Source organism: Porites lutea, chromosome 11 (genome assembly GCF_958299795.1).
Source record: "Porites lutea chromosome 11, jaPorLute2.1, whole genome shotgun sequence".
Lineage (NCBI taxonomy): Eukaryota > Metazoa > Cnidaria > Anthozoa > Scleractinia > Poritidae > Porites > Porites lutea.
The window spans coordinates 17,037,509-17,051,918 of NC_133211.1; the positions used below are offsets into that span (position 1 = coordinate 17,037,509).

Sequence of the window (14,410 nt, forward strand, 5' to 3'; positions counted from 1 at the left end):
CGAAAAGATCAAAATGAGGACATCAATGAGATAACTGATGATGGAGAGGAAAAAATGGCCCTTCAGTTTGTCCCGGATGAAGAAGTTGGCTTTCTGGCACCCAAAATTAGAAGTAGTAACATTGAACACCTTCCCAATGAAGTGTTAGAAAAAATCTTCAAAATCATTTTGATGTCATCAGCCGTTCTATTTGCTGGTAACGCATGCCATGCGTACCAGAGGTTACGTGGCGTGAATTCAAGATTTAGGGCGGTGGCGCAAAACCTAACTCGAATGTTGCCAAAGGTTTATATCCCCCGTGGTGAAGAATATCATGTAATCAGTGTCCGCAGGATCATCAAGGAATATGGACCCTCAAGCGGCCTGGTGATCGAGCTACGACGGATTATTTCCAACCCAAAATGGGCAAATGCCTGGTTGGACATTGAAAGAGGAGAGTACGGTTGGTATATCATCAAAAGAATTTTTTGGAAAAAGAGATGAGATGGAGGGACATGAAAACTAAAGCAAACAAACAAAGAATATGACTGCCTAAAACACCTCATTGCAGAAAAGTTACTGTTAGTTTTTTGTTGCTAATGTTTGATCATTTGTGATATAGTTTTTTTTGTGAAAAAAAAATAGGAAAAATAGGAAGAAAAAGGAAATGAAAGGAAAAGCAACATTAACGAGCTCCACTGTAAGTCTCACTGTAAGAGAATCAAAAGAGCTGTTAATGCTTTTATACAGATATGATGTTGACCTTGTGTCATTACATAGGTTTTTAAGGAAGCCCTACCTTCGTTTGCGTTTGTTGCTGTTGAGAAAAGATGACAACAGTGACAAGGCAGAAGAGGAAATAGAAGAAGAATTGAAAAGAACTTCTGCAATAAGAAGCCTTGCTATATAGGAATCAACGGAATTGTTTTTGATGTTGGAATGCTTATTCGCAACAGGCTCCTGACTTAATAATAACATAGTTTTCAAGAAAGTCTAGATTCGTTAATTAAAAGTTATTTTTAAAATATTCTTATTATATAGCATTGATCAGTTTACCTGTATTAATGCACCCTGAAAAAATTGTCGTATCTCACCCCTACTTTCCCCGCGGCCACTTTCTTCCTGTCCCCAAGGTGGCCGTTGTGGAAAGGTACAATAGTTCATTTTTGTTACTTGTTATGTTTTACATAATTGTAAACAATATGGATTAACCAATAAAATGAATGAATGAATGAATGAATGAATGAATGAATGAATAAGTATACTTAATAGACAAGAAACTGTTATGTGTCGCTTTGTAGAAATTTATTCATAAACGTGAAGTTCAACGTTGCATATTAAGGAAATATATCAGTACTGTTTTCCTCGAATAAGGGCCTCGGCGCTCATTTACTTTTTTCTCCCAATGGTGGCGCTTATTTGAGGGCGGCCCTTATCGTGTAAATATGGTAATTAGTAATGTACCGTCTTTACGCGCGCGAATAAGCGCAGCGGCGCTTATTAACTTTTTATCCCAATTGCTGCGCTTGTTTTAGAGAGATGCTTATTCGCATAAATACAGTAATTGGTATCTTAAGAGTTTATTACATTTAGGGCAAAATGTTATTACATTTAGCACTTTACTCTTTATTCGATCTTGACAGTTATGCAAACCTGAGACGACGTCGAGGGTTTGCATAACTATCGCGAATTCTCCCAACCCCTCGAGTGTTTATATCAGGCTATTCAAACACAGGAAAAAAGTTTTCTATCGCTTAAATATTGCTTTTTTTTTAGAAAAATACTGTTACTTTGCCGTTTACAAGCAATTTATTTGTAAACGTTAAGTTTCACAGTGCATAAGGAAATGTACCGAATTTACGCGAATTAGCGCCGCGGCGCTTATTAACCTTTTTCTCCAAAAATGCGGCGCTTATTTGAGAGCGGAGCTTAATACCATAGCAATACCGCTTAGTACCGTATTTACTCGAATAAGCGCCGCGGCGCTAATTAACTCTCCCACCTCCTCCAAATGCGGCGCTTATTTGAGGGCAGGGCTTATTCGAGTAATTACTGTAATTGGCAGCTTGAGAGTTTATTACATTTAGGGCAAATTGTTATTACATTTAGGACTTTATTACATTTAGGACCGTTTATTACATTTAGGCCTTCTACATAACATATCTCTTTGGGGGAATAAGACTCATTCCACAAACAAGCAAGTTTCCCTATGAAAACGAGTGAGTCAACGCCTAGCTTATCACTAGCAGTAACGATGGACGATTACAGAAATTCGCCGACAATTAATTTCTGTGCTGACGTATTCCCGGCTCACAGATGTCCTTCTATAACGTTTTCTTTTTTGAAATATGGTCTCAATAGTTAAAAACGCGCGAGCGTGAATCGATCAAACCTTTAGTTTCTAAGGGCTTATTTTCCGGCTAATGAAAAGTGAAAGAGAAATAGCGAAACAAGTTACCACTTCTAATCAGATCTTTTCTTGTGGTTTAGTTAACAATTATTTCTCGGGCCCGAATGGGCTCTGAGTCAATAGCTCATGAGGTCGAAGGCCGAATGGGCTATTGACACAGAGGCCATGAGGGCGAGAGGAATAATTGTTTTAGTAAAATCCAACTAGTTGGTCAAAAATATCGAGACAAAACAACTTTAGCTAGCAAAATGCGATTCAGCCGCCATTGTTTTGGTTTTCAAAGTCGGCGCTTTTCGCTACTAGTGGGCTATAACATATAGCCTAGTAGTAGCTCAACCAATCAGAACGCAGCATTGATAATAGACCGCTTGCTGGATTTTACTGAAATAAAATATTCTCGAAACGGAGAATGTTTTGTAAAAATTGTGTAAATCGACCTGAATCAGTACATGGAACCTTGCGTTTCCTGTTTTTATCGCACCTGTTGTATGGAATATGTGTGAGAATCTTCATTATGAATCGGTATATTTCAAAGAGCTACCCAACGACCACGAATACTATTGACCAACAACATACAGAGCGGGGGCAGCTGTAGGGTCAGCTATTACTAGTCTTATTTTAGTAGCTAGGTTTCCCGTAGATCGAGACTGCAAAACAAAGACTGGCTTTTTCGAACTATTTATATTCTTGTCATGTCGAAGTCTCGACACTGCTCCCTATCGGCAAATAGTACATTCGTTGGCTACTTACGTTCTTCGAAAAGGTCTGGCTCATTCTCCTCGAAAATGTCATTCTCACCATTGGACTTGGCTTCATCAGGTTCATAATGATTTTCCAGTTCGCTTAAATCTGCAATAAAATACTTTTATTCAATAAAAAAGCCCTTAACATCCATGAAAATAATATTAGGATCTAACTTGAAAATCTCCCGGGTTCCTTTAGCTAGCCTCTACGCTCCAATTAATGAATTAATTTTCCTGTTGTCTTTTCTTTAATAAGCTCTTAGTATATAACATTATTCTTGTATTAATTCTTGTTACTGTAACAAGACAAAGCAGAAACAGATATAATAAGGATGAATATATTTACATCGTTCCGGTAGGTTGTCTTAGTCTGTTTTATACCTACCGTCATCTGAATCTTCACCAATGTCCGATCCAAGGCTGAGGGAAACATCGGAATCGTTATCAGAACTGTAATCCTCTCCTCCTTCAGCCATTCTGAATCAAAAGGCGATAAATATCACAACTACAACTTGATTAGATAGATTTAACTAATTTTCTGGTTCTCAGTGTCACGCCATCAAAAATAAAAAACCAAAACTGTTTAAGAGCTAAACGTCCAGAATCTAAATCGTTTTCAGAACTGTAATCCTCTCCTCCTTCAGTCATTCTGAATCAAAGGGCGATAAATATCTGAATTAATCAGAACTATAACTTGATTAGATAGATTTAACTAATTTGCTGGTTCTCACTGTCACGCCATCAAAAATAAAAATCAAAACCGTTCAAGAGATAAATGTCCAGAATCTAGGAGATAAAGGAGGTAATATGCAAAAGAACCTCGCCAAGATTTAGCTCAGTACAGTTTTTCATATGCGATATATCCGGAGAAAAGATTTACACAAATTTATAGAGTTTTATATGGAGACCCCATCTTGGTGCCCATCCGGATGGGTAACAACATGGCGGACGGAAACCAACAGAAACAACCGTCACTGAGTTTTGCTAGGAAAGCGTGCATTCATCTCTGGAGGAACTCAAAACCTTTAAAGTAATACTTTTCTCTAACAAAATGACTGTTCAGATAGAAAAATGACCCAAAATAAGTCATTTTTAACCTGCATGCTTGACAGCTCTCTTGGCCGCATGTTAATGACGCAACGCGCAAAAACAGAAATTCAAGCGTACTCTATCACAAAACGAAGAACCCTTTCGAAGTAAAAATTGAAAATTTGTATAAATATCAACTTCAGCTGCTCTAATACGTCAAGAAAGTAAAAGCTCAGGAAGATAATTCTTTAGATGGAATTTTGCGTCATGCCTAAAGCTACGGTTAAACGAGCAACAAACACGTGCAATTTTTTTGGCAACATTGCTACAAACAGGCGAATTGAATAGCGATGTTGCGTGTTTTACCACCCACGAATGAAACTTGTCTTGCAGCAAATAAGGTTGTTGCAAGTTGCATGAATACTGACTTCTGATTGGATAAAATTACGCGGTAATCACGCCATACACGGGAGTTACGTCATTTGCTGCAAACAAGTTTGCTTTGGGCCGGTAAAACGCGCAACATGTACAGATTTTGTTGCAAAAAGTAGAACAACCCTCTACTTCCTGCAACAAATTTTGGCAACCTGCTGCAGCAACTTGATTGGTTGCAGGGCTGGTTTAAACGAGTAAAACGCGCAACATTGCCATTCAAATCGTTTTGAAGCAATGTTGAAACGCGTAAGATTTACAGACTTTGTCTCAAAAAGAGGAGCTGCTCCTTACTTTCTGCAACAATTTTTCGCAGCCTTCAACAACCTGATTTGTTGAAGGGCGGCAGGCTCTTGAACTTAGGAGGTAAAACGCGCAAAATCGCTATTCAACTCGTTTTGCAGCAATGTTGAAAAACAAGTTGCACGTTTTTGTTGCCCGTTTTATCGAAGTTCAAGTAATTGGACAAGACGCGCCAGTGGGCAAGCAATAAATCGTTATTTCTACATCTCCCACAATACACCTTGTTAACTCCCCAAACTCTTGTCTTAAATTGCTCCTTGGCATTTCAGTCGTCCCCAGAGAAATTGAAGACAATGCTTTAGGGAAACTTGGGGGCAAACAAGGTGTATTATAGGAAATTTGCAAATGGCGAATGGAGGCAATTACTCTTGAATGGATTTTTTTACGTCTAGCAAAAATACTCGCGGGAGACCTCGTGTTGTCGAAAACACAAAGGTTGAAATTATCACAAATTATTGTCTCAAATTTTGTTTCAGTTATGATTCTTGCATTAATAAACAAGTCTGAATCCCGCTGCACGGTCATCCCATTTTCTTTTCATAACTCGTATAATTACAGACGGACCAGACGGAATTGAACCGCCGCAATCGGATTTGCCATCGAGAGCCCTTTTTTCAGCATTAGTACGAGACAGTGTGACTGGAGAAAACGGGCCATTCATAACAACTGAATGGGTTCTGTCAAGACAGGATAAGAGGGTGATCAAGATATAACCTGATCGTGTGACATGACAGGAAAATGAATGGCCTGCCCGCAGACGAAACTTAACTCTGGTCAACTCCGTTTAACTCCGAGTTTGGTTTCCTCTGCGCGCAGGCTAGAAAATGAACTGCCTAGCACTTTTTGCATTCCTTGCTAGTTTCTCTTCAAATTAATTGCAAAATTTTCCAAAACCTATCGTGGTTTTTTTGCAGCCATCATTTGGTGCTACTCTGATCTCTCTGTTATCTTCAACAGTGTCCGCGTCAGTATATAGTTTCAGCTGATTGGTGTTTCGTGAGGGCGGTATAACATTCAGCCAGCACGGCAGGCTAAAACAGGGGCACCCTGGAGACATTGAAAACACATTTTAGGCTATCCAGAGTACTTTTAGATCTGTAGAAGTACATTCTCATCCTAGGGGAACTCAGTGAGTCTTTTCGAAATTACAAGGGCTTCAGTATTACTTTCCCGAAAATTTAGATGAAATTTAACGTATTACTAAAGTGATAATTTACTGATTCCTCTCTCCATCACATTTTTGAATCCGATCATTTTAGGTTTCCTTTTTCTACGAAAACTAGCCTAACATGGAGAGTGAAACGTGAAAAATTAGACTTTAGAAAATCGTAGGGAATTTATCAGATAAGCTTCGAAAATTGTACGTGAATGGAACAGTCATCTAGCAATTTCAGCCGCCTCAACCAGAAGAAAATTCTCGGCGACGTCTGCTTCTTCGAACAGATATTTTACAGAAAACAGTCGTTGGCTAACCTTGGCTAAGGTGATCAACTATTAGGCCTGCCACTACCCCTGCGGCAGTTTCAGTCTTTTCCTTATTCAATTATGCCCGCAACCTAAGACAAAGATTAGAAAGATAAAAGTGGCCATGATAGCCACTTCTGGTAGGGTGGCCTGCCACACACAGTCGTGATAAGAAGAAAGTCAAGAAAATTAGGAAGGGGTCAAGCTTATCAATAATATTGGTAATGAAAACAATAATATTATCACTGCGAGGCCGCCTTACTATTTCTGTCCGGGTTCCTCGAAGCTATTCTCGGCTTTTGAGATTTTCGTAGTATGCAAACAGTAAGTACCGTATTTATTCGATTTACCGCCCTGGGCGCTTATTAATTTTTTGGACCTTGAGAGTGGGCGCTTATTCGAGGTGGGTTCTTATTCGAATGAATACGGTAAATATGTTTAGTAAGCGATTTGCCTCGATTTCGCGCCCTCAAATCGAGGCCCCTGATAATCGATTCAGGAATAAAGGCACACCATCTTTGGAAATAACGGTAAATACGGTAAAGAACATTCGACCGTCGACATAATGGGTTGTGGAGAATTCTTTCGTGGAAAACTTATGGCGGGGAAATCCTGTTTCGTGTAAAAAGCCACGTTTTTGCGAAGGCGAAGACCAGGCGAAGAGTTGAAAAGCAGGTGTTTAGCTACCTTTACTCCAGTACGCAAGAACGTACCTGAGAAAATCTTGAAGATACATAAAAAAAACAAGCAAAAAAAATAGAAAAACAAAGCAAAAGAAAAAATAGATAAGGGGTAGCTGAAAAACGGCGCAATTTACCTGTTTATCTCCCTTTTACTTCTTTCAGATTTTTGTTTTGCGCTCAACATTTCGGGAATGTTTTTCGCCGATTTTCACACAGCGAATGAAAACTATTTGGTAGACGGAGTAGACTCAGGCTGCGTACCCCTGGAAAAATTCTAGCAAGGCCCCTGGCAATCGCATGTGCCAGCTGCTGGTTGAGCCGCGATACGCCTGCACAAGTTTGCTCATAGCAATAATTGTTCTAAAACCACCGGTGCGTCATGACAGCGTCAAGGGTACTTGACCGTCACGCGTTTTGCTAATGACCAAGATTTTTGTTCTCCAGGTCATCTGTTGCCATACTCCTCAACCACTCTTCTTCCACGTGCGCTTTGACTCAGTCACATCACTGATTTCATTTTCCAATAAGACTAAATAGAAACTAATTACTTATGTGGGATTTTAAATCAATAGGTGCTAGAGTTTGAAACGCTAATATTTTCTATATTGTTTAGATTTCAATTTTCAAGCACTCGGAAACAAATTTTAAATTTTGTATTCAAACAATTCTACTAGATCATAAACACTTCACGGCTTCTTAAGTTACGTAACTGCAGAATACAAATTTACGTAATCAATCGACATCCTTGATTTCAACAATGACCAGAATAAATTTGACACCGACAATATTAAGTACAGTATGTGGTCCTTGGTCCGCGTCTTTTCCGAAAATGATAAAATATTTCGTCAAGAAAAAAAATACGTTGAGTTATGAAAGATATCGTGATTAACTGATTAGCATTCTTTCATATGACGAAGTTTCAGCTTTCTTGCTGCGGGTGAAGACGCGAAATTAAAGTTTGTTGACAGGTAGGTTAATTTGTCTTTCTTGAAGTTTGGATTTTTGCGGTAACGTAAATTACATGGTCATGTTTACTTAGCCTGCGAATAACTAAAACGCAACGGGAAGACTTGCCTTTTTGCAGAACAGGTTTTCAGATCAACTTATTTCTGCTGTTGGAAGCATATTGCTGTAGACTATGAATTTTTTGTTTTAGCGACTCTTGAAAAATATCACCAAATTTCGCTTAGTGGTCCTTGGTCCGCGGCCTATGACCTTGGTTGAATAAAACTTCCCAAAGTAAAAAGCGACGGCCTTTGTTTTCGAAGAATGTTTTGAAAGTCGTCCCCATACATGTCTACAAGTTCTCTTTCTTAATACCTCGAGTACATACAGAGTTTTTGGTAATTATTTTCGACCGCGCTAAAAACCGCTCGTCGACGCTCGTGTGGGAGACTCGAGAAGACTGTTGTCTGAAGTCTTTGAAAGAAAAGCAGATTATCATGCTCACAACATCTTGCGAAAAAAACTTTAGCTTAATTGCATCAAGAAAAGAAAAAAATACAAGAAATACTGTGAAAATCACATTCTCGTGTGGACACTATAACATTTTTACGTTTTTATCGTGCTGCTTACCTGAGACGCGGACCAAGGACCAGATTCGCGGACCAAGGACCATCGAAAACGGTCGCCTTTTTGCGAATTCCAAGCAAAATATTTATGTCTGGAACTTAAGACTTCAGGATTATCGACAGGAACATAAAAGCTATCTTCAGGGAGTATTTCAGCTCGTTACGTGAAGATTCGGGTAAGATATTCAAGTTAATGACTTTTACCCGCGGATCAAGGACCACATAATGTAATATCAAAGTCATGAATAAATAATCCCGGTTAAAATGAAAAATAAAACCAGAATTTCCATCAATAAAATATTGTGATCAACACTTTCCTTGTCTTTCTTGCTATATCAAAAGCATTGTCGCATCAGGGAGACGCATCAGTGAGAGGCGTCTGATGGCAAATATCAGCTCCGTTTCTTCCTTTGTACATCTTTACTAAAAGCTTATTTATCGCGAACAGTGTCGTTCACTTCCTATTGACATCTAAAACCGAAAATAGTCGAATTTTAAGTTTTGTAACTTTTCAATAACCGAGTCAACAATGCTTTCTTTACCTTCCCAACCTCGCATTAATGTCGATCGTTCAGGTGAGATCGATTGAAAATCACATTATTCTCCTCCCAGACACTTCCGTTGACTCGTCTGGCTTACCTCAGCATAAAATTATCAATGGCATTGATTTGAATCCGAGTCTCACTTCGCTTCGTTCCGGACGACTAAAATCCTGTGTTCATGATCAACGGTAAAATTGGCCAAACCACAAAACTATCTCTGTGTGCGAGAAAAGAAAAGAGTTTATATTGCACATTGGTGCTTCCGAGAAATTCGAGCACGTTTTTACATCTAACATTTCCGAGAATCAAGACCAGACTATCACGTGCCCAGGGTACTTGTAGATCACGCAAATCACGCAATCCCATTGGTCAGCACCGAGGACACGTCCGCTTGGTAAGGGTAACGCAGGCGCTCGGAATGTACTGAGCCCGCCTGGATCGGCTTCCTTATCTTATTTTGTTGATTTGATTTGTTTAAAAAATAAAAAATAAACTATTATTAACAATAAACTATCATTTATAATTCATTCAAAATATTTCCCTGATTCTGATTGGCTATAAACACACGCATAATTCACCATTACCAGCTACTGATGACCAAATTTGGGAGAATTTTGCGATTAATCAACCGATGACGTCAAAAGTGCAGCTTCCTTGCAGGTTAATGCACCGTTAACCAAGAAGACCTGGCGACGAGGTTGAGTTGTTTTGGTTGTGAAAACAAAAATGGCGGACATTTCCCTCGTTTCAAGAGTAAGAACTAGGCGAAATAATAACTAAAAACATGGCAACAACAGCAAGAAGACAACTCGAAGGACGATAACTGCTATTTAGTATATACACACTCAGTGATCTTGGTGATTTAAGCAATCTGATTGGTTCGCTATCTCGGACTATTCAACAATATTCACCTCCTAGCGAGTGGATAATGTGTGAGCTCGGTTTTTTTTAGAGTAAAGTGTTACATTTTTCTCATTTTATTGAGTAAAATTACTCACAATAAGAGTTAGCTTTTTCAACCCCCATAGAGAGTTATAATAACTCACTATTCTTAGTAAAATGTCCATGATCAAAACATGTGAGTAAAACATTTACTCGCTGAGTAAGGTAAATCCTTTTACCTTTTATAGTGAGTAGAATTAATACCTTATTTCGAGTCACTTGGCTGTGAAGCAGACAACTGAGCAAAAATACTTACACAAAGTTTACCGATTCGTTTCAGCGTTGCAAATTAAGGAGAGCATAAAGCTGCAATGATCTCAGTAGTATACCGATCTACTAAGCGGTTTAGCCGATCAAAATCTATACGCTACGATCAAGCGGCAAGCTATTAAAACTGATTCAACACCAAAGCTACAATTGTCTTCTGTGTCGTCGTCTTCATCAACCTCTGCTTGTTCAGCAACATTGTTTACACTGTGTTTGGATCTTTCCAGGTGTATTAAGTAAAAAATAAAGCGCTGTTATGCAGCACCGTGACGCGGTCACGCTCTTGTATTTCATTTGTCTCGATCACGCATGGAACACTTGAACCATGCCAGTCACTAGTCTTGGATCAAATTATCGTTGGATAAACGAGCGTGCAAAAATAACGATTTTAAGCTTGTAGCGGAGCCCCATAGCTAAGTAAATCTATCCATCCTAGAAAATTTGGTAATCAGGTGACCGAACAGCGCCCGAGCGACCGACCGTCCGAACCACAGGGCAACCAATGTTTAATCTCACACTTTCTAGCTATAGGTAGTAGTTTGGGAGCCTAGGTGCAACCTGATATTGCAAATTCATGTTGTGATTAATTGACAGCTGTCAAAACAGGGTATCCGCTAACCAGTAACACCTGACCTTATCGCAGGCTCAGGTATTGACTGAGCAGTCCCGACACTATGGAATTCTCTTCGTGAAAACGTTTTATAATGTGGTCAATTCTATAATTTGTTATGCAAAGAAAGCGCGTGCTTCGGTCGTCCTGATTATGGAATGAGTGCAATTTGTCTTGCAAAATTGTGAAAAACTACATTCTGTCCGAGGTATGTAAGGTTGATAAAAAAGACATCGCCTCATAGTACTGTTTACCTCAGATGTGATGTATAAAAAGTATAAAAGGCTGGCTTACATGTCATCAGATTTTTCGGCAAGATTTTGTAAGCCCAAACTTGTCGAACAAAAAATTCGGCGGCTTCATTTTTATTCAGGCCTCCCTTTTACACAAAGGAATGCAACCTATAAATTACAACGTGTAAATTGGCTGCCACCGAGGACTATCGTGACTTATAACAGGCCTTTATAGCATAAAATTAAATTTCGGAGCTGTCCAATTAACCTTATAAAATAAAAGTGTTGTAGGTGGGCCCTGTTTTTTTTTTTGTGGGGGAGGAATTTGTTTTCCTGGCCTGTAAATCTATCGATGTAAGCTTTGTTTCAATCTTGGACTGTTTGAAAATCATTTTTCTTTAAAATCACTAAGCCTTCCCCTCAAAAGTCACATGAGTGTGCCCTAATGTGTTCGGTTTAAATTATAAATATATCAATGGGAGCTTCACTTTTAGCCCTGGCTAAATATATATATTTACATAAACGCAAAGCGCCGTTTATACCTTCTTGATTTTTCTTGCTTCGATATTGATTTCTTCAATTGGATATCGTCTTTTAAGTTTTAGCCGTGGCGGTAAAGTCTCGTGTTTACGACGTATAGCCGTACTGGTGTTGAAGATTCTACGAAATTACAAGGTAAGCACTCCAAGATAATATAAGCTTAGGCTTATCGCCTTGAAGAAGGAGCTACGTAGTAATAGGTTAAGGGCTATGTGGGCCGTCTGCAGAGCTAGTGTAAAAGGGATTTAGGATGTTGCAAAAACGGTTTTTGCAACATCTTAAACGTATTAGTATCCTCGACAAAGAACAGAAAAAGCACCAAGCATCGCCATTTGCATTCAGGTGCGTTTTGGCGTGCAATTTTTTTGTTTTTGGTTATAGTTTGCTAGTTTAAAAAAAAGCCTGTAGTTATGTGCAGTTTCTATCTTAATAGATTATTGGAAACAACGTGTTTTCAATGATGACCTCTAGCTTTACATCTACATTTTTATTTTTACTCAGCTCGTTGAAGAATCAAATCATTATCAGAGACCTTCGTACGGGGTGCGGGCGCTGGGTGGTTTATGTGTTTGTGAGGGAAGGGGCGGGCTCGGTTGCTAGATTGGGCCAGGATCTTTTTTCCAAACCTAATACTGTGGCTGATTTTCCTTATTTTTACTTCGGCGGAGCGCGAAGTAAACGATTCGCGACGCTCAGGAATGTATCAAAGTTGACATCTTTGGGATAAGATTGGGCACGCTAAGTCTGTAGGTTTTCGGTTTTATTCGGCTATTTGACGAGGTGAGAGCTGAATTAGTTCGAGATGTCTAGAGATCACTTCGATTTCTTTGATTTATTCTTATTCGAGGAAGAAAGAATTATTATTTCGGCTTTCCCGGGGTTTGAACCGACTCACCTGTACGACCGATCAGATCAGAGGAGACTCTGAGTTGAGGGATTAGCCGATTGCGCTACTGCGACCCAAAGTAGTTCGGCTTATGAAAAATAGCTATGAAAGACAAGATTGGGCGCCCAAGTTCGTGCCTTTTGGCTTGTTTCGGCTATTTCAGGAAATGAGACCGGACTACTTCGTGATATCTTGAGATCACTTCGAGTTTAGTGTTTAATTTACTCGAGGAACAAAGAGAGGATACTTGGCCGCGCAGAGACACGAAATTTCTCTTCGAGTGTTGAAAAACATTTCACGAGTGAGCGCGCCTTTCGAACTGTTTGATGATGAATTTAAAGTTACAAAATGCTGCACAAAGACGTTTTGTCTTTGTTGAGTGTTGAGCAGTAAAATTCTTTTCATGCGTTGCGTGACTTTCTCGAACGTGCTTAGCCTGTTCCAAGCGTTCAGATAGTGGAGAGCGGTGCGAAGTAAAGAAAGCGATAAAAAATAGAGGGGGTTCTTTGACGAACTAAGTTTTTTCCCACGAGCTGGAGTGCTGTGTTTAGTCGAGTGTGACGAAGGTCAGTGCTCTGTGTTTACAAGTTGGCGGAAGCCGTAAGATATCTGAAGTTCAATTGAGAGTTTGTTATTATTGGCAGAGGCTGTTTAGTTTTAGTAAGTTCACAGTCAAGTTTGTGTTATCGGATGTTCTGTTTTAAAGCTCTGTAAAGACTATGTTTTTTGGTAGTAATCTTCCTTGTGTTAACCCGACATCCCTGCGTGCTGATAGTCAGTGAATATCCTCAAAACATTCGAACTCGTAACATTGAGTTTTAGCCAATTCCATGCTCAACGTAATTGACTCCTTACCCATGCCTTACATGTCTTTAATCAGTACATGACATGACATGAGACTGCGATGCTGTTTTTGAAGCCTGATATAAGAAAATAGAAAATTCTTTTTTCACTGTTTGTTTTGTTAGACTTGTTATTCACCGCCAGTAACCTCATATTTGACATAGGTCTAAACATTTAGAGCCAAGTCAAATTTAGAAGGATTTGTAATTGGAGTCATTAGAGTATAACTGGGTTAACACTCAGAGACAATTTGCCCCGAAATGCTAGTTTTTGGCAAGTAGGCCTCTTGGATGTTGCTCTTTTCAGAATATCCTAACAAATCCCATTATTTCACAAATTAACACCTTACTCTTACCATATTTCATTTCTTACTATTCCTCCGCATTTACAATTAATCAGTTCTTCAACCACGACGCCGAGGTGTACGCTCCATAGCGTCTTGTTCAATATTAGACTCTCAATTCTGAACAATTTTAAGGATTCTTTTCTTACCCCCACCCCCAAATAATAATAGTAATAATAATAATAACAATAATAATAATAATAATAATAATAATAACAATAATAATAATAACAAAGTTGGTCTCTTAACAGCCCACGTTCGATGTAACAAAAATCTATCATGACTCCAAGAATATTGACCATTTCAGTACAGACTGTAATTTGACTGGGTTTAGGCAACAATAATTATATCTTGTCAGCGGAGTAATTGCAGAGTACCCTGCCACTTTTTTTTCGAAGCTGTATCCATGGAAGAGCTGGATACGTGGATACGCAGTTATTCCTTTTATGCGCTTTTCTACCTTCAGTGGCTTTAAGAACGACAAATAGACATACTATAAGCTTTATATGCTGTCTAAAACCCCATTTACACGCGCTAAAAAAATCGGCACGGCAGGCCAAATTTTTGGCACCGTGCTGACGATTTTAAGG

General features: G+C 39.0%; 1 protein-coding gene across 1 annotated transcript in view; it reads right to left on the bottom strand.

Moving 5' to 3' along the window:
- The window catches only part of LOC140952899 (probable ATP-dependent RNA helicase DDX60), a 53,405-nt gene extending 43,988 nt beyond the window's left edge, over positions 1–9,417 (bottom strand). The window contains exons 1-3 of the mRNA XM_073402346.1: positions 9,254–9,417; positions 3,518–3,609; positions 3,140–3,238 (exon numbers count right to left, since the gene is read on the bottom strand). Coding sequence (XP_073258447.1) covers positions 3,140–3,238; positions 3,518–3,609; positions 9,254–9,261 — 199 coding nt within the window. The 5' untranslated portion in view covers positions 9,262–9,417. The remainder of the gene's footprint in view (positions 1–3,139; positions 3,239–3,517; positions 3,610–9,253) is intronic.
- Positions 9,418–14,410: the final 4,993 nt, after the last annotated feature.